We start from the raw sequence: 26,532 nt of genomic DNA on the forward strand, positions 1-26,532 counted from the left end.
CTGATTCTCTTCTGTTTCATCTGGCTTTGTGTGTGCATGCGTGCGTGCGTGCGTGTGTGTGTGTGTGTGTGTGTGTGCGTGCGTGCGTGCGTGCGTGCGTGTGTGTGTGTTGTGTGTGTGTGTGTCTGTGTGTCTGTGTCTAAGTTACCCTCTCCTTTCTCTGGTTGTTAGATCAGGCCCACCCTGCTCCACCCTCATTTTAGCTCCATGATATCTATAGACACCCCATTTCCAAATAAAGTCACAGCCACAGGCCCTGGGGTTTCAAGCCTGAACTCCTGGTTCCTTTTGGAGGGGTCACAGTCCCCCCTTCTGCAGAGGTTCAGTCCTAAGAGAGGATTGTTGGGCTGGTGGGGGTCCAGGAAGGACGCTCTGTGGTTCCAGAGCTGGAGAGTGTCAGGGATGAGGCTACTGGGGTCATGTGATGAGGTGGCTGCAGAAACAGAGGGTGCTGAAGGACACTATTGCTACAAGACTGGAAGACTGTCAGGTCAAGAGTGAGCCTTTGAACTCCCCCAGGCACCAAAGCAGTCCTAGATATTTGGAATGTTCTAGAAAGTGTGAAAACGTGATTTTTCTCATTTTTACTTAACATCAGTGGAATAGGTTGTTTTGTGAAGTAGTGAGTTGCTGGTGTCTTGAGGTGTCAAGGAAGGGCTGTGGCCACTGTGGATGGCTGAGGAGGCTGAGGAGGCTGAGGAGGCTGAGGAGGCTGAGGAGGCGGGACCTCGGAGCAGCTGTCAATTCAGTGGAGCTCTTGGCTTCTAAGGGTTGGAGTCACCAAGTGTCCCCACACCAAAGGATCTGCGTGCAGTGGGGCTCCCCGCCAGGCCCTCAGGGGTCATCAGGCTCTGTCCTGTTATCCATCTCCTTGCTCTTTCCTTTCAAATGCCTGGGTGACAGGAAGCCTGCTGCCCTGGTTCCTATGGAAACAGAACCTCAGCTCCATTCAGTCTGAGGCCAGACTGGGAAATTTAATACCTCTAACAAGTTCTGGGAAGGTGTGAGCAGATGGTTAACACGCGTAAGAGCAGACTCGTGTGTGACTTGTGCACATACGTGTGCTCTCACAGTCATAGTGACCGAGCTGTTCCGGCTGAGGTCCCCCAACCTCTGGGCCAACACCCTTCTCAGCACTTCACAGACATTAGCGCCCTTTCATTTCATGATGCACCTTTGAGGGAGATGGCATCCACCTCATTTTATAGATGAGAAATCAAAAGCACTAAGGAGCCCAAGGCCTGTCCTCCTGTCTGTCCCTCACCCCACAGTTGATATCCTCTCTTTGGTGTGAAGCTAGGCATCGAGGAAAGTTCTAGAAACCTTGGCCCTTTGTTTTGAACTCGGTGTCTAGGACATTAGTTTCCCCGAAGCTTCTGCTGGGCTTGGAGCCCCTTTCCAGCAGGAGGCTGAATGATCCTGTACATGGCGGTTGGGTTCATGCCCACCTCTCCAGCCTGGCTGCGGTCACACCACGCTGCTCATGGCCTATGGGCTGGCTGGGGAGGTGTGGCTCTCTGCAGCTGACAGGGGAGGAAGCGCTTCCTCTTGAGCAGGCCATTTCTCCTCCCTGGTTGTCTTGGGAAGAGCAGGTGAGGGGTCTGCTGGCTCTGGCTGCCTTTCCTGTGCCCCTCACCATGAGTGGACAAACCGTGGAGAGATCATGTCTGCTACAGGAAAGGTGTCTCCTTGATACATAGTAGTCAGGGATGTTGATCACGGTCCTTTGTGCCAACCGCCTGCTGCTCAGCCCAGGCTGGAACCCCGCTGGTGGCATCGCACTGAGATGTGGGCAGAGGGTCGACAGGAAGTGGTATTACAGATGTGGAATCAGATGCAGGCTCCACAGACTGACAGTGGCCAAGATGCCCACCCTGCTCTGAGCACCTCCAAATGCCAGCTTCTTACACAAGGCCAGGAAGGGGTCAAGACGGAGTTTTATGGTTTAACTTAATTTCTCTCTCTCTCTCTCTCTCTCTCTCTCTCTCTCTCTCTCTCTCTCTCTCTCTCTCCCCCTCTCTCTCTTTCAGATAAGGTCTCTGTAGCACAGGCTGGACTAGAATTCTTAACAGTTACCCTGTCGTCAAGTGCTGGGGTTACAGAGGTGGGGCACCATGTCATCTCAAAACCAAGAAACCTTATCTAATTATCTACCCCCTTTCTTCCTCCCTCTCTTCCTCTCTCTCCCTCTCTTAGTCTCTTGTAGGTCAGGCTGGCCTTGAACTCCCACGTAGCTGAGATGACTGATTTCTGATCCCCCTGCCTCCTACCAGGTGCTGGGATTAGAGGTGTGCAGCATCGCACCCAGGTTATGATCCCCCAGTGCTGGGGTTGAACCCCCAGTTCCACGTATGCCAGGCAAACCCTCAACCAGCTGTGTTACACCCACAGCCCTCAGGATGGGTTCTGAGACAGTCATCTGCCTAACTGCCTAACTGGTCATGCTTTGCTCGAGAAAACACCCATGCTTTCCTGAGCACCTGATCTGATCTGTCTGACTATATCCTATGGTCCTGTGTCCCCTTTTGGGTGTCTGACCATGAAGACAAGGCTCCTTTGTCCCCTCTTGGATGCTAGCTCCATGTGGCATCAGGGGAGCAGCTGGGGACGACCAACAGCCTGCTGCTGGTGGGCTTGTGCGCCCGATGCCCCGGCAGGCCGTGTCCATGATTGCCAGCCACATGTGCACAGAGTGCCACGTGCAGAGGATCAGTGCAGATGTCCCTCCCTGGTGGGCGGCGCTGAGCTCCTCCTGCGGCACACTGGCCAACACTGGCTGGCGCCTGACTGCTGCTGTGGTGTTCATCTGTGCCACACAGCTGCAAGCAAAGACCCCAAGAAGGGATCCGAATCTGCGTGTCCCGCGGGCCTCCCACCTGTGGGGGAGACCCTTGGCCCCCTACCATACCGGAAAGGCCTTCAGGACAAGGGATTGGGGTCAAGCCGAGCAGGCCCAGGAGGACTGAGAAGTATCCTTGGCTCTGTCCCTGTGGTCCAGCCCTGAGTTGCCATCCTAGAGGAAAACCAACACATGAAATATCTACTATCCAAACCAACCAGCCAAACAAACAACCCCAACAAAATACCCAAACTCCATAGGGCTGTGGATGTAACTTGTTGGTAGAGTTCTGTCTTGACCTTACCAATTTCTCTAATACAAGACATCCTGGTGTTTTGTGGGACTCTGATGTGCCTCCTTGTAGTGGAGGGCACCTCTGGGCCCACTGCTGCCTCTAGAGACCCGGCAGGGATGGCCATGGGAGCTGGGGGTGTGGATCCAGACCCGGTGCTGATACCCACCGTTAGGGAGCTTGGGGCTCCTGTGCCCTCTGCCCGTATTCCACCATGAGGAAGGGGGACCATGGGGCAGCTGCCTTGCAGCATGTAACAGAGCATCCATTGAACCAGGTGACAGGTGCGAGTCCTTGGGGACCAGGAGGCCCAGCAGGCCCTCAGAAAGGGGCTGTTCTGCCATCTCTTGTTTGTAGTTCACCCCACCCCACTCCTGGTGTTCCTTTCTCCCCCTTGTCCCCCAAATGCCCTCCCTACCATTCTGGCCCTATGCTGGTTCTCTAAGTAGGGCTCAGGCCAGGATGGCTCCCTGCCTCCTGGGCTCCTGGGCAGTGGCTTCCAGACAGGCTGGTCAGATAGCCACGAAGTCACCTGGGTGCCCTTCTCTGGGATATCCAGGACGGAGCTGATGTTTCCTGACATGTATGCATGCCATGCTCTGAGCACAGGGCAGGACAGTGAGCTGGCTCACATTGCCTGGAGAGTCATTTAGGTCAGGCAGGGAGAAGAGGAAGCCAAGGTCTCCATCCTGAGTAGGTATTCTTGGAGTCCTGGGAAGAAAGAGGAGGCACCCCTGGGCTGGGCCGTCATGCTGACACACGCTCACTCATTGTACCTGTCCTTGTTCCACACCTGCAGTGGCTCCCCATTACCTCTTCCTGCCCTGCGCTGAGTGTGGCAAAGCTGAGATCACTGTGACCCGAGGCTCAGCACTAGCCTCAGACTGTGTCCATTCCCCTGCACACCTCTGTCCGTCATCCATCTGGGGGTCCTAAAGTCAGGGTGCGTTAGTTAAGGGTTTAGTATTTTGGTTCACGGTTCCAGGGGGACACAGTTCATCCTTGCTGGGAAGGCACAGTGACAGGAGCGTCAAGTCCAGCTGGTCACATTGTACTAACAGGAAGCAGGGAGAGAACAGGAAGCAGGGGCAACTATAAACTTCAAGGCCCGCCCCCCAATGACATACTTCCTCTAGCAAGGTTCCGCCCCTTAAAGAGTCCACAGCCTTCCCAAATGATGCTACCATCTGGGACCAGCTGTTTGAACACATGAACCTATGGGAGACATTTCACATTGGAACCATGACATAGTCTCTCTCTGTAGCCCAGGCTGCCCTGGAACTTACTATGAAGCCTCAGACTGGCATTAGTCCTCCTTCCTCAGCCTCCTGAGAGAGGGGATGACAGATGTGCACCCTGAACTTACTTGCATTCTTGTTCACTTCTGGAGTCTCTGCCAAATTTCAAGTCTCGTTTTCAGGATTTTCGGCCGCTGCCCACTCCATATGCCCATCCAGAGCAACTTCTGCACGGCTAGAGCAGCCAGGAGTGTTAGGATCTGGTTTCAATCCTGGCTCTAACGTCCATCCACCAGCTCCCCCGCAGGCTCCCACTGTCCTTGGCAGATCTTACCTGGCTCAGAACGAGTCTCACGCCTGTTAAACAAGGGGTCAAACCATCTGCTTCAGATCCCAAAGTGACAACATCCAAAAGCGTGCTGTCATGGACCTCTTCAAGCTAGGTGTCCTTGCCTCAGTGTCTGGGTTGGTCAGTGGCAGCATGGAAAGACCCCAGTGCCCTGTGGATGGAGTCTGATGCCAAGCTCAGGCCTTAGCATGCCCTCCATGCTGGGCCGTGCATCCTCCCTGAAGCGCCTGGCTCCTTCCCGCCAAGCTCCCATCTGACTTTGCCTGTCTCTCTTATGATCTGTGTGTCCCCTGCCGCTTGTGGGCACATTTGCGTTTGTCTCCTGCCACTCTCTCGGGTTGGCTATGTTCTGTGTTAGGCGAAGGCTGCTATTTCCAGTCTGAAGAGACAAATCATGCCTTGGATGCACATGGCTGTTCTTTTGCTGTTTCCTGTGCCAACATTGCCCAATGCTCAAGACCCTCACTTTGTCCTTGAGCAGCTCCCAGCCTGGTGGGGTGGTGGCCCCATAATGTATCAGTCAGAGGACCCTCTGACCGTGAATACTACTGATGATGATGATGATGATGATGATGATGATGATGATGATAAGTTAAAATGGCAGATACTTGAGCAAGACAAGTTGCTTTCTTCTTGTGTCCTTGATCAGGTTTAGGCCTTTGGTGGCCCAGAGCATTCAGGACCCGGTATGACTGCATCCCAGCCAGGGAGAAAGGAAGACAGGACAGGAGACAGGACTGAACTCATTTTAAGAGTGTGGCTTGAAAATTCAGTACTTGAACTTTTCTTGTCCTCCTCTGCCAGCCTTGGCCTAGCTGCATGGCCATCCCATGCAGTTGGGGTGGCTGAGACACGTCCTGTTGAGCTGGCCAGCTCTATGCACTGAGTGCTCCTGTAACTTTAGAAAAGGTTGGGCAAACAAGAGTCTGCCGCACGCACCAAGGCTCCCTTCCTGTGTGCAGATGGGGACAGCCATGTGGTGTGGGGGCCCCTCTTGCCCTGAACAGTAGACTTGTAATGGGCCGGTGGCAGCTGCGCTGTGCTGTCCAGTGGTTGCGGCTCAGCTGGTAGGTGGGACGATGATGACGATGACGATGACGACGATGACAATGACGACGACGATGGCGAGTGGGTGTCATGGAAGTGACATGGTTCTGCAGAGGGTGCCATAGGCTCTGACATTTTAGGTTTCAGTATGACAACACTGAGTTTTCTTGGATGACTGTTCTAGATTATTGATAAGCAAGTGGTCAGACCTCCATCTCCATGGGCCCTGCTGATGACTGGGGAGATCCTGTGTCCCTCACAGGTTTCATTAGCTTTTTTTTTTTTCCTGTATCAGGGGTTCTCACATGGTGGCTCCCCGGGCTAGAGCACCTATTTTGACCTCCTGGGAAATGATGCCTCAAAGGCCCAGGGTTCCACTTGGGTCTGTGTGCAGCCCTATGCTCATGACCTTGAGGGGCCGGCATCAAGCCAGGCTAACATCCTGTTCTTTGGCTATGCCACCGTGCCCAGCCGTGTGCTCACAGGCCTGAGATGGCAGCCTAGGGCCAGGCCAAGCCACTGCGACTCAGGCTCTGTGGTCCCTACAGCCAGCATCGACCCAACATAGACATGGCCCTGTCTGGGAAGGTCCCCGCCCTGCTCCTGAAGGTGGGGAATGTCTCCCTGGTGTAAGCCACAGAGCAGAGAGGTGGCCCACCTGGCTGGCAGAACCTAAGTCAAGGCCAATTTCACTCCTGGCTTCTTGCCTCCCCTGGTCAGACCCTGCCTGGGAGTCCTGTGCAGTAAGAGACTAAATGTGATGGGTAGTTCTAATTGTTAACCTGACACAGTCTAGACTCACTTGGAAAAGACAGTCTCAGTGAGGGACTGTCTAGATTGGGTCAGCCCGTGGGTGTGTTTGGGGGGGGGGTGCTCACCTGATGGGTGGGGATGCTCACGTGGTGGGTGGGGGTCCTCACCTGGTGGCTCCAGGCTGGAGCGCCTATTTTGACCTTCTGGGAAATGATGCCTCAAGGGCCCAAGGTTCCACTTGGGTCTGTGCAGCCCTGCGCTCCTGACCTTGAGGGGCCGGCATCAAGCTAGACAGCCTGCATTTTAGGAAGGTCCTCACACCATCAGCTTGGAAGTCTGGTGCGTAAAGTGAAGAGGGAAGGTGTAGGGGTGAAGGGTTTGGGGGAATGGACAGGGACAGGGACAGTACTTTAAAAAAAAAGATTTAAGCCGGGTAGTGGTGGTGCACGCCTTTAATCCCAGCACTTGGGAGGCAGAGGTAAGCGTATTTCTAAGTTTGAGGCTAGTCTGGTCTACAGAGTGAGTTACAGGACAGTCTGGGTTACACAGAGAAATCCTGTCTCAAAAAAAAAATCTATTTTGATTTTCTATGTATGAATGTTTTGCACATGTGTGTGCAATACCCTCGGGCTAGAAGAGGGTGTCAGCTCCTCTGGAAATGGAGTTACAGGCTGTTGTGAACTGCCGTGTGCTGAGAACTGAATCTGGGTTCTCTCCAAGAGCAGCCAGTGCTCCAAACCAGTAAGCCATATCTCCGCCCCTTATTTTATTTTTTAAAAAGATTTATTCATCTCTCTCTCTCTCTATGTATGTGCCCTGATGTGGGTGCCCACAGAAGCCAGAGACGGGTGTCAGTCCCTTGGAACTGGAATCACAGTGACTTGTGACCCACCCAATGCCCTGACAGTACTTACTATTAATTAACAAAAGCTCTGAATCCTGTCTGATGTGGTAACATCCCAGGGACTTGGACCCCAAAGTGTGACAGTGTTAATTGACCCCCAGAGGCCATGGCTGGCTTGTTTCTTACTGGTCTGTCACCTGTTAGGTCACTCTTTCAGCTCTCTATTGTAGGAGACTCCAGTAAAACTGCCTGTTCCCTGCCCAGTCCCGAGGAGCCGGGGGTTGCCTGGAGGAGCATCCCCCAAATATGGAGGACTCCCAGGTAGAGAGCAGTAGTGGTTTGTGGGTTCCTAGGCTATGGGTCTGGTTCTCTGCCATTTGTGTTGGCCTCTCTCTGCTCAGACTGCTTGGCAGAGCTGGCAAGCCTCTGGCAAGGTCCCTCGGTCTGCAGTCATCCGGCTGTGACTCACGCTGGGGAACAGGGACAGAGCAGGAGCTGGGTGTGTTAGCAGCAAACTCATTAGTCCCGGAGGTCGCTTCCCATCTGGGACAAATGGTTCATTTAGGCTGCCTGGGGCTTCCAGCTACACTCAGGGCAAGAAAGGCACAGCCAAGCAGAGAAAGCAGCCCCGATTATCCCCAGGACCCCCGCCTTCTGCTCCCCTGTCTCCCCATCCTGTTCCCAGGCAGGTCAGGGGCCTGGACTGAGGCTGCCTGTCAGAGGGAGGCAGGCCTAAAGCGGCTGCCACTTTCTCACACAGAATCACTGTGGGAGTTTGGGGTGTGAGTCGTTGCGGGAAACACCAGTGTTTGGTGGACAGGGAACATGGAGGACTCCAGCCACTCGGACCCTTCTGTGATTATTCATGCGTCTCCTCCAACAGCCCCTCTGAGTGAGTGGCCACAGCCAAGCAGCCCCTGGCCCCTCGGGCCTGGCTCTGCCCTCTGGGAAAAGCCTAGAATATCTGGTTCCCGGGCTCACTGAGCCTCTGAGTTACTTTTGTTGCTGTGATAAGACACCAAACAGAAATGATTTAAGGGAGAAAGTGTTTGTTTGGGGTCACAGTTCAAGGGGACAGTCCATCATGGCGAGGAGCTCTGGGCAGCAGGTCACACTGCTCCAAAGTCAAGCCAAGAGCATTGGATACTTGTGCTCAACTCAATTCTCTCTCTCTCTCTCTCTCTCTCTCTCTCTCTCTCGCTCTCGCTCTCGCTCTCGCTCTCGCTCTCGCTCTCGCTCTCGCTCTCGCTCTCGCTCTCGCTCTCTCGCTCTCTCGCTCTCTCGCTCTCTCACTCTCTCTCGCCTTTTTAATTTAATTAAGTAGTATGTGGACTGCATGTGCATGGCATTTCACACTTGTGGAGGTCAGGGGACAGTTTGCCCAGTCACTTCTCTCCCTCTACCATGTGGGGCCCAGGGGTCACCTCAGGTTGTTGGGCTTAAAGGTAAGCACCTTTGCCCAGCAAGCCACCTCAGCAGCCCACTTCCTCCTTTTTATGCAGTTTGGGATCCCGCCCTAGGGAATGGTACCACCCACGGTGGGTAGGTCTTCCCAACTCAACCAAATCAAGATCATCTGAGAGGCATTCTTGGAGGGTCTTCTCCCAGATTATTCTAGTTCTCATCAAGTAGACGATTGAGATTAACCATTGCACTGGCCAAGGAAGAAACTTGAGTCCAGATGTATCTGAGAGAGTCACCATGTCCACCCCCTGCTCTTCGGAGGTCTTGGGGCTTGTGGTGCAGACTCCGGGTCCAGGCCATCTTCTCCTGGACACCAGCAGATGGAATGCCAATCCTTCAGCAGCCAAGACCTCCTCCTTTTGGTTTCCCAGCTTGACCTGGCACCTCTTGTGAGTGGATAAGGAGGGGAGAGTTGAAGTTCCTATAGGCAGGTTGCCACTACAGACACTCGTGTCTTATCTACTCCTGACTAGGGGGGCTAATGCCCCCAAATCTGGGACCCCAGGATGAGCTTCCAGTCATGCATGGTCCGACTTCCGCCCTACTGGCTGTTCAGCAAAGAGCAAAGTTGATGTCCGGTTCTGTGGGTTACTGCACCACTCAGCCTGACTTCTCCATCTGCTCTCCATCTTACGTCCTCTCCCCTTCCATAGTGCCCCTCTTCAGGTGGTCGCAGCAGGCAGGGTCGCAGACCTCCGGGAGGTGAGAATGAGGAGGTGAGACCGAGAACTCATGCTGCTCCTGGGTGTGTGCTGTGCTCCCGACATCCCTCCTCCCTCTCCTTTTCTTTCCGAGACAGGGTCTCGCGTACCCAAACTGATGTGTAGCTGAGGAGGACCTTGAGCTCCTGGCCCTCCTGCCTCCACCTCCCAAGGGCCGGGATTAGAGGGTTCCATCACTGTGCTAGTTTTACAGAATGGTGTGGTTTGAACCCAGGGCTGCATGGATGCTGGGCAAGGGCTGTACCAGCTGAGCTGCCTGCCCAGCCCTGTGTGCTTGCTGTGCTTGGACGGGACCTAGAGTCTCCTACCTGCTCAGCAATGCAGTACCACCACCAGGTCCAGCCTCAGCCACTATCTTTTATTTTTGTCTTAAAAAAAAAAAAGGTCTCCTATAGCCCAGGATAGCCTTAAACTCACTATATAGCTTTCGCCTTGAATTTCTTATCCTCCTGCCCGATCCTGAGTGCTGGGATTATAGGCCTATGCTGCTGTACCCAGCGTCCACCTCTTTTTAAAGGTCAAAAATGGCCAAAGGCAGCAGGAGCAGCATTGCTAGTTACTGAGACTTCCATCTCTGTGAGTGTTCAAGAGCAGAGTGGACGGCGTCGGGGTCAGGGTCAGGGGTGGGGAGCACAGTGGGCGGTGTCAGAGTCAGGGGTGGGGAGTAGAGTGGGCGGCGTCGGGGTCAGGGGTGGGGAACAGAGTGGACGGCGTCGGGGTCAGGGGTGGTGAGCAGAGTGGACAGCATCGGGGTCAGGGGTGGGGAGTGGAGTGGGTGGCGTCAGGGTCAGGGGTGGGGAGCAGAGTGGAGCAGGAGCAGGTGGGACAGTCAGGCAGGTGGGGGGAGGCGAGGAGTTCCAGCAGAACTGTGGGGGGCAGGTAAGCCTTGCAGCCCCACTGTGAGGTGCAGAAGAGTAAGGAAGGGTTTCTGTTCTCTGCCCGTCCTGGGTTGGTTTCTGTTCCCAACCGAGTCATCTCTCCGTCTGCCTGTGGGGGTCCCACCTTGGGGCCAGCGGGGGCATTGTTAGGGTCCCACCCAGGCTATGGGCATAGGCGGGGTGAAGTGGGGAGGTGCTCCCTGGGGATGATATCACTGGGGTAACTGTGGTGACTTTAAAAATAAATGTTTTCTTCTTACCCTGAGCCATGCTGACGTGGAAGTAGGGCAGGCTGGTGACTCAGCCCTGGTCCCCACAGTGCAGCGGTGGCAAGCTGCCTCTGCCCTCAGACCCCACAGAGCAAGGGTGCTTACTGTGGAGAGGGTGGTGGTGGGGAGGCCAGGACACTGCCGGCCCCTGGGAACAGCCTGTCCTTCCCTGATGGAGATGGGGTCCAGCCAAGAGTCCCGGCAGTCGCAGGGTGAGGTGTCTGTGGCTGGCACAGCCTGAGTGGCAAGTTGGGTAGCTTAATTGCTTACTGTCCTGAGACTAAGGGGCAGTCCAGGCATGCGTGGAAGGTCCCTGTGTGCCTCTGAGGATCCCAGGAGGGTTTAAGGCTGTGTCCATCCCGTCGGCCCCCTCCCCATCCCTGCATCTCCAGCCTCATGGGGGCAGGATGCTGGGGACATCTCTCTATTTCCAGCATGTGATGGGGAGCTAGGACACTGGGGACATTAGTCCATTCCAAAGCTTGTGTAGGAATGTAGTGTTGTGGGGGCTGAACAGCAGTGGTCATAGAGGATGCCTGAGGCGTGGAAAGAAGGGCATCGTGTCCCCCTGACATGTGGGTTGTAACTCACTGAGCTGACTCTGGCATCCTGGATGGCTGAATTCACCATCAATCCTCACTGGGCAAGCTGTCAGGCAAGCCCACGCTCAGAACTCAGGGGCCAGGGCCCTGCTGGTGAGGGGCCTTCTTGGGAGGCTCTTCCATTCTCGCTCCCAGGTTCTATGGGTCTCATGTCTTTTTAACTTGACATTTCCAGTAAGCCAGGCATGGTAGCACACATCTGTAATCCCAGCACAAGGGAGGATTAGCAAGAAGATCAAGATTTCAAGGCTAGCCTGGGCTACTCCGTCTAAAAAATCCAAAACTCCCTCGGATTTGCAAGAAAAACTGGAAGTAAGCAGGCCAGGCAGTGGTGAAGTTTTTGGTCCCGTTGGAGTCAGGAATGTGGGGTTCTTTCTGTAAGCTGTGCGCTGGAGTGGAGATGGTCGGGCTGCCCTTGGGGACATGGGGTGGGGGTGCCTTTGGAGCCCAGAGCAGAGCATTTGCTGGGCACTGAGGCCAGGAGCCTCTGGGATGACTCAAGAGCCTGCATTTAGAAGGCCTACAAGAGGAATGAGTATTTTGTTTAAAAAGCCCCTGGCTGGGAGATAAGCGCCCAGGCGCTGTGGTCAGGCTTTTTTGTAAACGTTTAGCGTGAGGCCGGCCCAGCTGGGGACTGGGAAATTAAGGAAGATTAGTCATGTGTATCTGTGAAGGGAAGCCTTATGTCTTGGGCAGATGGTGGGACGCGGGCTTTGTGGCCGGCACACACTTGTCAGCTGTGCCTACCATGGGGCTGCCTCGCGGGAAGATTCAGAGTTGCAGCCTGCAGGAGACTCGGTGGTCCAGGCTTGGAGACTGCCCTGACAGAAAGGACCCTGTAGTGGCCCAGGTGCAAGCAGCGCTCTGCCTGTGATCCTGCTTCTTCTGCGCTGGGGAGGCTCAGTGTGGTGTGCATTCTGCCTGAGTGTTCCTCATCCTTCATGCCTGTTTGGACCAGTCCCTCCTTCAGGAGCCCACACGATTCTGTCATCTGGCAAAGAAAACTGTGCATTGCCGTTCAGTGGGACTGAACTCGAGCTGGGGAGTCCCAGTAGCTTGTCTGAGGTCTTGGTGGCGGGTGGGGACTGTGGATGGCCATTCTGTTGTCAGAGACTGAAGTGACAGATGCTGTGGGGAAGAGTTGGGGGAGATGACCATGTGGAGGAGATGACTGTTACAAGCGTCCTGGGATGGGAGGCAGTGTGAGGAACAGAGGGGAGGTCAGTGGACTTAGGGAGTGGATGAGGCCAGAGAAGCTGGCACAGGTGGTGGGCTTTGTACCGTGAGGGTGAGGCCCACGGGGCATCCGAGCTAAGCTTGGGAGCCTGGCAGTGCCTGGAGGACGGAAGGGAGAGTGAAAGTTGGTGGTCGGTCAGGAGCTGGGGGGAGCGTGGGGCACTGTGGGGCACCGTGGGGCACCGTGGGGAAGGGGAGGGCCAAGGCAGTCAGAGGGGAATCAGGAGCCGCTACTCGGCTACTCTTCAATTCTGTATGACATAATGTAAAATTAGATACATAGTTAACTAGAGGGATTTGTCAAATTAGGAATAAATTACAGGAGCTAGAGAGATGGCTCAGTGCTGCTCTTCAGAAGACCTGGGTTCGGTTCCCAGGACCCACACAGCGGCAGCTCACAACCATCGATAACCCAGTCCCGGGGGATCTGATGACCCTTTCTGACCTCCGTGGGCTCCTGAGTGCACAGGGTTCACAGACATACATGCAGGCAAACACTCTTACACATGAAATAAGTTTAAAGAAGAGCAAACCATATGAGTTATTGTTTAAAATTAAACTATATAGAATTATCACACGATCTTGCCCCTCTACTTCTGAGTCTACCCCCAAAGAGCCAAAGGCAGGGGTGCAAGCACCCATGCACCCCCACGTGCACTGGTTACAGCAGCCCAAAGGCAGAAGCTTCGCAAGCGTCTCCTGAGTGATGAGTCAGCTGTGGTATGTCCATACACTGAGGTGATTGCCACAGTTTGGGCTACAGAGTGAGTTCCAAGCCAACCTATGCAGCACAATGAGACCCTGTCTAAAAAACAAACAAACCAGAGTAAATAAAGAAAAATGCATTCCTTGATTAGTAAAGCGAATTATGTAGGCCAGTGAGATGGTTCAGCCAGTGAAGGACTTGCTGCTGGGCCTGATGATCTGGATTCAATCCCCAAAACCTGCATGCTGGAAAGAGAGAACTGACTCCCGCTGGCCCTCCATACATGATGCGGTGTGTATGCACACCCACACAAAATTAATAAACATAATTTAAAATAAATAAATTACTTGAAGTAATTTAAGGAAGACTCCTGAGCCACATCCCAGTCGGTTGTTTACGTCTGTGGGAGAAGTGCCGTGTTCCTGACTGGCTAAGATGTCACACTGATAGCTTGGAGCTGGCCAGGATGGGAGCTCTTGTCTCGTAGGCAAATGCTTCAGGTCCTGCAAGTGCTGTTATTTTTTTCAACCCTTAGGTTGCTATTGTTAAATAGCATCTAGCTAGACACTAGAGAAGGGTGGTTATCCTGGTCCCCAGACATTCTCGTGGTACCCTGGCCAGCCATTTGATGTTGAGGATGATGGAAGAGCATTTGTAGATCCTTGGCTTGAGCATCAGGTAGACCACAGTGGGTCTATTTGCCAAGATGGTGACTTCCACAGCTTAGGGGCCGTGGAAGGCTCCAAAGTCCACTTGTCCTGTACCTGCAGTGTGACAGGCCCACATGGAGATGAGCTGTACAGGTTCTACCCTTGAGCAGTGGGACTATGAGAAGGCCAGTCCTGTCACTCACCGGAGCATCCTGTCCAAAGGCGCAATAGTGCTGGGCAGGGAGCCACGACCTCCCTGAGGAGGCCACCCCCACTGCTGAGTCGCTTCCGGCCGAGGCTGTACCTGGACTCAGGGGTCAGGGATCCTGAAGTGCATGCCAAGCGGCTGTTTCCGCAAGCCTTTCCTGCACCCTCTTTCCCAGGCTTTTTGTGCTCCCCAGGACTGAACCTGTAGGCTTCTTCCCATGCCGCCCCCCCCCCAAAAGGAGAAAAGAAAAAAAGGGTCTGACGGTACTCCATCTCTGCAAGCCGTCTAGTCACGTTCCTAGTCCCTCCTCCAGGACGGTGAGCTGCCTGACCAGTCCAGCCCACCACCTGCACCAGGTGACTTCCTAGGCGTCTTTGTCACAGGACTCTCTGACCTGATGGGTCAGGTGTTAGCTTAGATCTGGCTGTACTAACTGCTGTGCACTGGCTGGCTTCACACCACACAATAAAGTGGTTCCCTCCAAGGCTAGCATGCCACATACTCATGGTGTCTGCAGGGCTGTGTGCCATATGGCTCCAGGTGAATCTTGGCCTGTGGCTGCGGCTGCCCCTCTCTGCTCTGACTTGAGAGGGTTTTGTCTGTGTTCTTTTCTATCTTTGATCTGGTCTTTGAATCCAGGACACATGTTGATCCCAGGTAACCTCTGGGATGTGCCTCAGCTGTAGCACATCTGCACAGACCCTTAGGCTGTGTCTGGTCACATTCTGAGCATCCAGCAATCATACGTTGTCTTCGGGGGTGGACAGGCCCTGGGACACGCCCGTGAGCAGGCAAGCCTTTTGGTTCATTTCCCTTGGAGCCCAGCATCCCTTTGGTCAGGTTTCCTGCCTCCTCTTGGAGCCTGGATTACAGAACTCGGAGCTCTACACTTCTTGCTTCAGCTACACTCAAGGCCAGAGCCCCTTTATGCAGCCCAAGACCCTAGAGAGGGGGACTGGGTGGCCAACCAGCCTTATAAAAACCCCAGAATGCCACAGCCAAGCATGCTATCCAGGGGACAGTTGGGGACGATGAAAGGGATTGGGGGTGGGGGACTGGTTCAAGCTGAGCAAAGCCAAGTGGCAACTGGATTGTCCTGGAGTTTGGGGAAGGTAATTATGGTGAGAAGGGAGGTGCCCTGCTCTTTCCCATGTCCTCTAGGGACAGAAAGAAAAGAGACACAAGGGTGGACTTCCTATTGGGAGGGTGGCCAAACCTGCCTTGGCTTTCCTGATGGAGGAGCTTAGACATCTAGTGGCTTCCCAGGTCTGATCTATGGGCTGATGGTCACAGTGAAGGAAGGGATAGGAAGCCGGGGGCTGGGCTCCTTGAGGGCCGCAGTCACTCTGGCAGGGGGCGTTCTGGCTGTGGAAGTCAGCTCCTTCCATTGTCCTCTGGAGTCTCTGAGGGGAACACTCCATGAAGCCTGCACCCTGACTGGGCTCCCTGTTGGAACACTGTGGTGCGCTTGGCTCCCCTGCATGGATACCAGCTGAGTAACAATGGCTTGGTCCCTGCTAATCTGCACTTGCCCTGGGGAGAACAATCGCACGGGCGTGTCTCCACTTACCAGGTGATTTTTATAAAAAACACCAGTGAACAACACCCACCCAGGTTGGATGCTGTCCCAGGGACCCGGCATCTTCCCAGGGCTCTGTGATATGGGCCTTAACTTCTTAGATTGGACCCCGACATCCCCAAACTCAGGACAGACAGGTAGCCCTGCTGATGGTGGGACAGCCAGGCAGGGTCAGGTCCAGACAAAAACAGCCATCAGGGGTACCCACTGCTCCTGGAAGTCAGGCTTCAGAAGGATTCCTGTGTGCGTGTGTGTGTGTGTGTGTGTGTGTGTGTGTGTGTGTGTGTGTGTCTTAAATGGCAGTTTTGCAGTTCCCCATGTCCGCAAGGCTTACTTGGTTGAAAATAGTTTAAACCATCTGAGGCATGAGGGAGGGAGGGGTGGATTTTCTGAAGAAGGAAGGACTGTATTCCAGCAGCTTAAAAACAAAACAAAAAGTCTCACCAGACCTAGCTCAGGCTTCGCTACTCATGCAGAGCCCTCCGAAGCCTCACGTGCCTCTGCAGGACCCAGCCCACCCCCATTCCCACACTTTTAGAACGCCGGAGTAGGGGGAGAGCAGACCCAGACCCAGGACAGCTCAGGGACTCACGTGTCACCACTGAGCGCTAGGGGATGGGCTACCCACCCACTTGGCAGGCACTAATCCACGACTATGCATCCTTCCTTCCAGCCCCGGCTGCACAGAGGTCCTGGGTCTAAGGTAGCGCTCTGGACAGTGGACGGGAAACTTGTTGGCTCAGTCGGGAAGTGGAGAAACACCCCGACCTCCCCGGGGACCCTTCCTGGTAACTGGTGTCTTGCTTCTGTGTCTAACCCATGGTTTTATCTGACTGCCCAGCGATGTCTGAAGTGTGAACACTACTCGGACAGAGAAAGGCCAATCTGTGGGTGCCCACTGACGAGGAAGGGGCCCAGGAGCAGCTCTCTTCCTTTCTTCTGATGTTAGGAACTATGGTTTCTCTCTTCTGGAGGGAAGGTCGCGGTCCACTCTCTGTACTCAGGAAGCCCGTACGGCGGGAGGGGGAGGGGTGCTGGAACGATTCTTCTGAAGGGCCGCCTCTCCCTGCCCTCTGCCTTCTCCAGCACCGCACCCAGAGGGTGCAGCCGCGACCCCCGGGAGTGCAAGGGGGTAGCAGTCCTCGATGTATTAGACGCTGGGGGACTCCCGGGACCCTCAGCTCAGTAGTCAATAGCGTAGGGTCCTGTGGACACGCACTGGCCCAGCGCTGCCGCTTAACCCTTGCAGGCCCGGTGCTCTTACATGAAGGAGGCGCTCACGAACTTTGGCTGCATAAATAAATCCTCCGGCAGTAAGAACACTGCGCCCAGGGAAGGGGAGGAATCTCGTCCCCCTCGGCGCCCGCCCGCTGCTGTGGCCCGGCCTCCACATCCTCCACATCCGCCCACATCTGGCCGCGGAGGGGCGTGAGGGGGAGGGGCCGAGGCCGTGTCTGTCGCGGTCCCCTGGGCACTCGCCAGGAAGGGAGAAGGGGGGCCAGCTCAGGTCGTGTGCCTGGTACTCCGCAGTCCCTGTAGAAGCTGCTCTGGTTCCAACCCCCCCAGGCCCCGTTTTGACAGGCGTGCGCAACAGCCAGTGCGGAGTCGCCAAGGCCGGCGGGGTGCGGGAACCTGATCCAGCCGGGAGGCGGGGGCGGGGCGGGGGCCCGGGTGCTTGGGGAGGGGCCGGCGCCCGCCTTCCTCCCCCATTCATTCAGCCGACCGTGGGGGCCGAGGGGCTCGGGCGGCCAGCTCGGCATTGGGAGCGGGAGCGCGCAGGGCCGGGGCTCCGCGGGACTCCCTGCGCACCAGCCACCATGTCCGACCCCGCGGTCAACGCACAGCTGGACGGGATCATTTCAGACTTTGAAGGTGGGTGCCCGACCCCGCTTGGCGAGCTGGGCAGAAGCCCCCAGGCGGGCCTGGGACGGGACAGGGGTGAGCACAGGAGAGGCAAGACCCGGGATTGTTCACCCTGGGGCTCTGCGTCCCAGACCCTTGTTGCCTACATGGAGAGCCCCATTAAGGGACCCGGTAGCTAATAGACCCTGTAGTTGGGAACCACGCACCCCCCGGGGACCCGAGGTTCACATTGCCTCTGGGGTGTTCTTCCTTTTATTGTTGTTTGTGTTTGCCCAGCGACTGTCGCCTCCTCAAGGGCTGGCTTGACTACTTCGGAACTACACCGGGGAGTGCAATTCCACCCTGGAAACCAGTGGGCTTTCTTCTTCGGGTGCTCGCCCTCAGCTCTCACCAGCGTGGGAGTTAGATCCCCTCCTCGGATCCAGTGGGCGGCTGAATCCTCAGGGTGGACCGTCCTCCCCTCCCCCACGCCAGCCCCGGGCTTGGGGCTGAGCCCATTCCCGGGGCTGGCAAGGGCTGCCCAAGTTGATCAGCCGGCAGGCCCCATGCATCCAAGGGGATCCCAGCCTGGCGAGTCTCAGGGTCCAGGGTGGGATATCCCATAGCCCAGATCCAAGCCTGGGACATCTTTATCCGTCTGCGAGGGAAGAGCCTTCTGGGACAGAGGGGGCCTGTGCGAGTGCAAGAACGGCACTTTCGTCTCTTGTCCTGAGTTTACAAAGTGCAGAGATGCTTGGGGGCCGTTTCCTCCAAGGGTGGGCCTGCCACCCCCGCCCTGGGGTTGCATGCGCGCGCTTTCCCGAGGCCTCGTGATTGCCACTGCCGGTGCCGTGGCCCCCGAGTCCTGCGTCCTCTGCCGGAGTAAATAAAGCCAGTGGAAGGGGAGACTTACACAATGGTGTCCCGCGCGCGTCTGGGGCTGGGTTTCCGAGGGGCGGGCCTGACTCTGCCGGGCCTGGAGCCCCCGCCCCTCTGAGGGGCTCTCAGGCAGCCTTGGGCAGAGCCCTCTGGTGGGCTGTGAGCGAGGGAGGAAGGGCCCCACAGAGTTACAGACAGCCAGGTTCCAGGCCAGCAGCCCCAGCCCTACAAGTGACCAGTGGGGGGTGCTCCAGGTCCCATGGCTGGAACCAGGGGGTTTGTCCTGAGCCCACCCGAGGTCAGCCTTATCTCTGAGTTGGGTGACTTCTTCGGGGACCAGAGCCTTAGCTGTGTAATGGGGTGTGTGTGCCAAGAGTCTGGGAAGTTGGCTGCTGGTGTGTTGGCAGGCCGGCGCTGTGAGGAGCCTGGAATATCACACCCACTTGGTCGCCTCAGTGTTGGGGGCAGTTTTTAGATTCTAGCACTTCCCATCTGTGCCAATACAGGGCAGAGCTGCTCCTAGGCAGAACTTGTGTCCCTGACCACCTGGACCTCTTGGAGTCCGTGTCTGTTCTGGGGTCTCCCGGGCTGGTTTTGTTCTGTTCTGTCTGTCTTGCCGCTCTAGTGACTGACTGTCCAGGCTCCTCTGTGTATGCATCCCCCCTTTGCCCTAGGGCCTTTCATTCTCTGTAATGTAATCCGAAAGTCAGCCAAATTAGTTCCCTTCTCTGAAAAGTCGGGGGAGGGGGTGTAACCTGAGGGGGGTCACCACCTTTTTCAGGTCCTGGTCTCTGTGTGTATTTGCCATCTGCTCCAGACCTGGAGGCATTCAGGTCTCTGCTTTGATTCTCTGAGGAGCTGGAGATGGGGTTTCTGCAGAAGGTCTTGTTGGGGAGGGAGAAGTTTGGGGATTTGCAGCTGGTACCCTTGCACTGTGGAGGCTGTCTGTCTGTCTGTCCCCGGGCTCTTTGGTCTCTCTGTGTAACTCCTTCCTCACTATGTCATGCCCCGACTGGGCTGCCTCCCAAGCCAGTTTCTTGACCCTCAAATTTAATCCAAGACAATGGCCTCATTGAGGGCACCCTGGTGTGGAGGTTGGCAATCTTTCGGGAGTGGGGCCTCCGTCTCTACTTCCCTGTGTGTGCCAGTCCTTCCTACTGTGGACCCTGAAAAGCTCAGCTGGGGAGTGGGGTCAGGGCTTGGAGTGCCTAGCAATTACTAGCCCAATAGTGAGAGCTGTTGTTAGGGGTGTGTGTGCGTGTGTGTGTGTGTGTGTGTGTGTGTGTGTGTGTGTGTGAATGTGCATGGCACTTGCGCAGGAGAGGCCTTGTACACTGAATGAAGGACCCAGAAAGTGGCCTCCTAAGTGTCCTAGGAATATAGAGTTGAGTTGGTATGTGGAGAGGGTGTGCATGTGGGGGTTGGAGAGCCCGGGACAGCTGGACGGATGGAGGGACATGGGGAACATGTGACCCAGCCCGGCATGGGTGATAGAAGCTGGCAGTCTGAGAAGTTGAGAGATGGAGAGGTAAGACCTTGAGTGAAAGAGGGAATCTGTGAAGGGAGAGAAGAACTCTCTGGCCAGCCTGCCCCACAGGCAGTGAGCAGCAGAGACCTCGTGTGAGGAGGGGCCCAGCCACAGAAGGTCAGGTGTTCCCTGATGTTAGTGTGGCCGGAATCAGCTGGAGAAGCGTCCATTCTTTGCTCAGGCCTCTGCCAGCCGGGTGTGTGGGGCTCTGCCAGGTAGCTGGAGAAGGGAGGGGGGAAGGGCCAGGCTGGCTGCAGCTGCTGGGGCCCATGGTCCCTTTGTGAAGCTGGACAGACCGGCTCATGACATGGGGCGCTGTGGTCTGCTGAGAGGGTGGGACCCAGGTGCACCCCCCAGGGCAGGGCTCGCTCTGAGCTTTGTGTATCTCTGGGGGTGGCAGTCTGCGGCTGGCAGCTGTACCAGGCAGGAGCCACCTGTGGGACAGAACAGAAGGGAGGTGGCCCAGGTCAGAGCCGTGTGCCTCCGAGGGGCTGGCGGGCACAGTGTGGCTGTGCTAGAGGAGGAGCCCAGGTGGGGCTTGTGTCTTCATCCCAGTCACACTGTCTTCTTGTTGGGCACTCACTTCTCCTTCCATTTTTTTTTTTTTTTCCGAGACAAGGTTTCTCTGTGTACTACTCACTTGTTAGTCCAGGCTGGCCTCGAACTCACAGAGATCCACCTGGCTCTGCCTCCCGAGTGCTGGGATTAAAGGCGTGCGCCACTACCGCCCAGCATCCTTCCATTTTTTTTTTAATCTATTTCATTCCATCTGTCCCCACATGTCCCCCCAGGAACCAGGGGTCACACTTGTGATCATCATTGGAGGTTTTGTGGGGATTTAGACTTTTTGTTTTCTGTCCCTTGGAACTGAGAGGGTAGCAGGACCCTCCAAGGACGTGAACTTCCTGTGTCTGGGTATCTGGCCTTTGTGTCCCTTCAAGGAAGGTGCTCCCTGCCTCTTCTGTCCCATTCCCCAGGGGTGAAAAAAGTATTTCTTATTTTGCTGATTCAGGTTTTAATCTTGCTAATTTCTCATCTGTCTGTGATTTCCTACTCTCGTACTTTTCAACATAAAGGGTTTTTAGTTGACAGTGGCCCCCTCTCCCCCATGGGATGACACCCACCACTCTCTGTGACTGGGTGGCAAGAGCGGTCACCCCTTCCTCTCTCCTTTCCTGGTCGGCAGAAGCCCGGGGCAGCTGGATGGTGTGTTCCTGAATGAAGGCCAGATCTGTTATCGCAAACACAGTTACAAGCTGAGTCCTTGTGTGACAAAAGCCACTTTGAGTGCCAGCTGCTGGCCTGCTCTTCTCACCAGTGTTGGCTGTAACCAGTTTTGCACGCCCAGAACAATCCTGAGAGTGAGTCCTTGATGTCTGTTGAAACAGATCTGGCCCAGAAGCCCGGACCTCCAATTCGAGTGGCAAGGCTTTTTCTCTGATGTCCCGAGGAGGCTCTTATGCACTGGGTCCTGGAGAGCCTGGTTCTTCTCTCCCTCAGTAGAGAAGTGGCCAAGAAAGCAGGGACCGTGCAGACACCTCTGGGACAAGGTGGTGGTGATGGCTGGACCCAGATGCCACTTTGTTCCCTGGAGGAAAGGCCTGCTGCTTACAGGTAGCTGTAGATTTGTTCTTTTAATTAATGCCCGTGGGCCTTCTGTGTGATGAATCCTAAGGTTTCCAGGCCCCTGGGAATTGCTGCCTTCCTGCCATCAGTGCTTCTGCAGCCCCTGAAGGGGCTGAGGGGGCTGCTGAGCGGGATTCCAGGGCACCAGGGCTTCCTGCAACGAAGGGGCTGGCCTCTTTTATGACTCGCAAAGCTCTTGACATCCTCAACTTGGTGTACTAGGTGAGCCCATCAATCCTTCCCATGTGAGCAGGTTCATTAGACGTTAGACAGGGAGGGTAGGTGTGTAAGCACCCCACAAAGGGTTCCCTGAGCCGGACATCTAGTGAGAGGTGGGGCATACCCTCTCTGAGGGGCAACATCCTGGAGTCCTTTCTGGGACATGGGACATTTCAGGAAGGGTTTGGAGGAAACACTGTGGCAGGGAGTGGGTTTGGAAGAGGCAGGAGTTTCTACCGAGAGAGAGGTCTTGTGAGCAGTGATGGGTGGCAGCCTGGGCACCTGGTGGCTGACCTCGCTCTATTGTTGGGAAGCTGTGTGGCTCAGGGTGAGTCTCCAGCTCACTCTGAGCCTCTGTCTGCTTCTGGGTTCAGTGGAGTTGTGAATGATGCTCTGCTATGTTTTGGGGGACAGTCTGTGAGATATAGACAGTAGCTAGTGCTGTTGGAACCGAGAGACATTTGCACAAGACGTATAGATCCTAAGTGCTAGAAGGTCTTACGAGAAACTGAGTCCACTGTGGGACAAGATTGGATGACGTGGTCACCACTGGTGGTGGTGACAAATCCCAGGGACTTGGTACCCACAGAACCCTCCTAGGAATCTCTGACCTTGAAGCACAGTGGGGTGGGGGCCTGCCTCCTCCCTGGCTGGTGTTCTCCATGGAGGGGTCCCATTTTCCCTGGAGGTCAGGGTCACATGGGGTGCAGGGTCCTTCTTCCTGGAGGGTTGTCCTAGAGTATCTCAACACCAGAACATCACAGGTGAGGGATACTGTATGTCCCATCTGCAAGGCCACAGGCTGACAGCAGCGGGGCGTGTACCTGATGACCAGAACGTGAAGTGGGCCTCGGCCTGAAAAGTGGGGACCATGTTAGTAGAGGTGCAGAGTGACCTCAGGCCTCCTTGTCTCATTGTGTGTGGTGCAGACGCAGCTCTAAGCTATGACTGTCCCGTCCAGCAGGGACCAGAAGGGCTGAGAAACCAAAGCTACATATCTTCAGCTAACTTGGCCTGGGTACCCATCAGCTGTGTACCCCTCACCCCTATTCCTAAGGTCTGGGGACCCTGAGCCTGAGGGTTGTGGGGGTACTTGGTACCTGGAAAAGGGATCTCCGAGCTGGAGGCCTCTGTCTTGTTCTGGCTGTACGTTAGAGCCAGATTGACTTGCTTGTGCACCAAAAGCACTGACCACCACCCAGGACCGGTATTCCCAAAGGAAATACAGAAGTCTACAATTGTGTGCTTGTTCTAGGAGCCAGGGAATTTCCCATCTGGTGACTTGTGGTCTCTGCCTGCCCTTCTTGGGGGGCTGGGCCTGACATCCTGGTACCAAGAGGACAGTGCTGGGGTCTCCTTTCCTTTCTCCACCTTCCATTTCAGAAGAGGTCACAGTAGGGTTCTGATTGCAGTTGCTTGCTGTGAACACCCACTTTTGTCTGTGGGCGGTGACGGGGGTAGTCTACTGTGGAGAGGATCTGTGTTGACCCTTAAACCCAGGGCAGAGTTCCACTTCTCTGCCGGATTGGCCCAGGCACTCTCTTCTGGGGTCAGGTCAGGGTCCCTATGGCAGTGCTGTGTGGTCTGCTCAGTGCGCTGTGAACAGCGTCTAGGGTAAGGGGACTGGGCAGCCTCAGGGCTCTGGTGGGGGGCTGGTGCACCTTGAGGCCCTAAGCATAGTTTCATCTTTTTTAAGGGGGTGTAGGATAGTTGAGACAAGGTCTCTCTCTACGTGGCCCAGACTGGTCTCAAATTCACAGAAGTCCTCATGCCTCAGCCTCTTGAGTGCTGGGGTCACAGACATGAAATACATCCCCCAAAATGCAGTTGGGAGAGGAATTTGTGTAGTTTCTTTTGACCAAGCTAAGCTGTGGTAGGAAGATTGGCTGAACACTGGCTCTTTTTCTAAAGCACTCTTGTTTTTTCCCAAATTTGGAGGCTCACAGAGTTCTCTGCAAACGGTCTCAGAAGCCCGAGGATTTGTCATCTCTCTGGCTAGAGAGCCTCACCAGTTGGCCTCCTGACACCCCCAGGCACCCAGAGGGCATTATGGGCTCTGGTTGTTTAATTTGGTCTGGACAGAACTCCGAGGCTCCATGCAGTCGGGAACCAAAAGATATTCTACAAATTTCAAGTTTGTTGTCCTTTTTTTTTTTTTAAGTGCCCTAAGTCCCAAAAACTTAAAAGGAGACAGAACGACCTTGCTTTCTGTGGGAAACACAAACATTTAGCACCCCACCATGCCTGCCCCTGTGGCTCTCTGAGGAACACCTTGGGGGGACAAAAGGTAGGTGGGGGTTTTTAATCTACCTTTTTCTTTCTTTGTGTTTTCCCCCCTGTTCCCCCTCCTCCTCCTTTCCTCCCCTTCCTCCTCCTCCTCTCCACAAAAGGAGAAACTTTGTTATAGATTTATTTTTATTTTATGTGCTTGGGTGTTTGCCTGCATGGATGTCTGTGCGCCATGTGCATGCCTGGTGCCTGAGGAGGCCAGAAGAGGGCGTCAGATCCCCCGGAACTGGAGTTACAGACAGCTGTGAGCCGCCATGCGGGTGCTGGGAGCCGAACCTGGGTCCTCTGCAGGAGCAGCCAGAGCTGTTACCACTGAGCTACCTCTCCAGCCACACGTGTGCTTTGCTCTGTCGCTGTTCCCAGAAATAACTCTGTCCCCTACTGCCGTCCTCCCTGGTGACTCTGGCCTACAATCCAGGACGGGGCCGTGGTCCTGAGTGCACAGCCTTGTCCATGTCCCCATACAGCTTACAGCTTATTTGTGTCTCCAAGGCTAAGTCTTGGGGTTACAGGGAGACAGTGAAGACACTTGAACATTAGCCGTGGGGGGTCTCTGGGGACTGAACTTGCTTAAGGGGGAGGATTGAGGACAGCTGTCCTTTGCTGCCTAGGTGGGACCTCGATTTTTCCCTGTCCCCTTTTACATTGCCTCGCCTTTGAGAAGCTGGGACTCCAGAGCCTGGCACAACCAACGCCAGACCTTTAAACAGGTTCCTGGTTTCCCACTCCCAACCCACAGTGTAGGCAGGAAGAGCTCACAGGTCCTTGCAGACGGGGCCTGGGCGTCTCCTTATGGGAGACTGCAGCTGAGGGAACCCTGGGAATGAGGGAAGTAGTTACTTTGGGCCCCAGGTGGACCCCTTCTCTATATACCTCTAGGCTATCGACAGTGGTCGTTTGGGGTCCTGTCTCATCTTCTTTTGGTGGAGAGAGTGGTCAGTCCCGGAGTAGAGAATGTGGCCTCAGACTACAGCAGTCTGCATTCTGGTGGATTCCACACTCTGGGCAAGGTCTCACCCTCCCTGGATTCAGGAAACAGGCTGTGATGTAGGACTCTGCCCTGCTTTCCACGTGGGTGGGCGGCTGAGAAGGGAAGGCCAGGCCCCTGCCCTGTGTCCCCTAGGGACAGATAGTATCTGTGGTAGAAATGGACACATTTTCCCGGTTCCAGTGTCCCTTGCCTGCTGTCCCCAATCATGGGTCAGGCACTGGACTGCTCTGATTTTTCCTTTAGTGTGGAATGACACCCCCAAGTCCTCTGCTGTTTCCGCAGAAGCACCCGGGTGCCCGCACCTGGCATGCTCGGCAGGAGGAGGTGGCCTCTGGTGCAGGCCAACCTGGCAGTATGAAGGTCTCTCACGGTGGGTGGGACCCCCACCACGTGCCTGTGAGATTCAGGCTCTGTGCCTTTGTTCCCGGACGGGAGGCACGCAGAGCTGAAGGGGAAGGTGGGTGGGGGAGAGGCCCTAAGTGTGGAACCCCAACCAAGGTGCAAACAACTGAAGGTGTGCATGCAGCTGAAGGTGTGCATGCAGCTGAAGGTGTGCATGCAGCCGAAGGTGTGCAAGCAGCCGAAGGTGTGCAGCGGTGAGTTTCAAGCCCTGCCCTCCCTCCGGAAGCCCCAGGAAAGGCCGCTGGTTCTTTTTTTTTTTTTTTTCTTTCTTTCTGAACTACAAAAGAAACTCTTGGCCACCGGGGGCCCTGGAGGTGAAGTAGGCAGGTATCGCTCATTCTCACACCACAGGCAGGCCTGCACAGGTACGGTGGAGGGTAGAGGGTGGAGGCCATGTCCTAGTTCAGAGAAACTGGGCTGTGGAACAGCTGGGGTGGAGGGACAGGGTAGGAACACTTCTCTGACCTGAGGGACAGTCTTGAACATCAGGCTAGGCTGACATTTAAATGAGGAAGCCAGGCTGCTGCAAACAGCTGCGCTGGAGCCAGCTGTTAGGGGCTGGTTGGGGGGAGGGGGAGGGGACTGTCTCTCTTCCCCTGCTTGTGCGTTCTTTGTCCCTGACCCAAGTCCCGGCCCCCCCAGCTGTTTCCCGGTGGCTCACAGACATGTCCTCCCATCCAGCCTATCCTCATTCGCAGGCCTGTTTCCTTTACCGGATCCCTGTTTCTCTCTGACGTAGCGAGGTGAACCCCGCTGCTGTGGTGCAGGCAGGCACTGCCAGGCAGACCCAGGTTGTCCTAGCTGTCACCTCTGGCTGTCACTCCCTGCCAGGCACCACTGTCACGTGTGAACCTTTGCCTTTCTCATCTACCTGGTTCTTGGGTATTGATGGAAATCTCAGCCCATTTGGCAGGAGTAAGCTGGAGGGGCAGCTGGGGCCTGAGCCTAGGGTCTGCCCGATGGGGCAGCCTCTGCTTCAGTTCAGTCTTGCGCCTGTGGACTAGGAGCTCGGTCTCACCTGTCAGTGTGTGTGTGTGTGTGTGTGTGTGTGTGTGTGTGTGTGTGTGTGTGTGTGTCTGT

At 55.4% G+C, this 26,532-nt stretch overlaps 1 protein-coding gene across 4 annotated transcripts in view; it reads left to right on the forward strand.

The window, feature by feature from the left end:
- The window catches only part of Septin9 (septin 9), a 217,609-nt gene that overhangs the window by 101,650 nt on the left and 89,427 nt on the right, over positions 1 to 26,532 (forward strand). The window contains exon 1 of one of the 4 annotated variants that reach the window (XM_028892541.2): positions 16,987 to 17,548. The exons of the other annotated variants lie outside the window; for them this stretch is intronic. Within the exon in view, the coding sequence (XP_028748374.1) occupies positions 17,494 to 17,548 (55 nt within the window). The 5' untranslated portion in view covers positions 16,987 to 17,493. Of the gene's footprint in view, positions 1 to 16,986; positions 17,549 to 26,532 lie in introns of those variants that run through there. 4 annotated transcript variants of the gene reach the window in all.

Source organism: Peromyscus leucopus, chromosome 8b, assembly GCF_004664715.2.
Source record: "Peromyscus leucopus breed LL Stock chromosome 8b, UCI_PerLeu_2.1, whole genome shotgun sequence".
NCBI classification, from domain to species: domain Eukaryota; kingdom Metazoa; phylum Chordata; class Mammalia; order Rodentia; family Cricetidae; genus Peromyscus; species Peromyscus leucopus.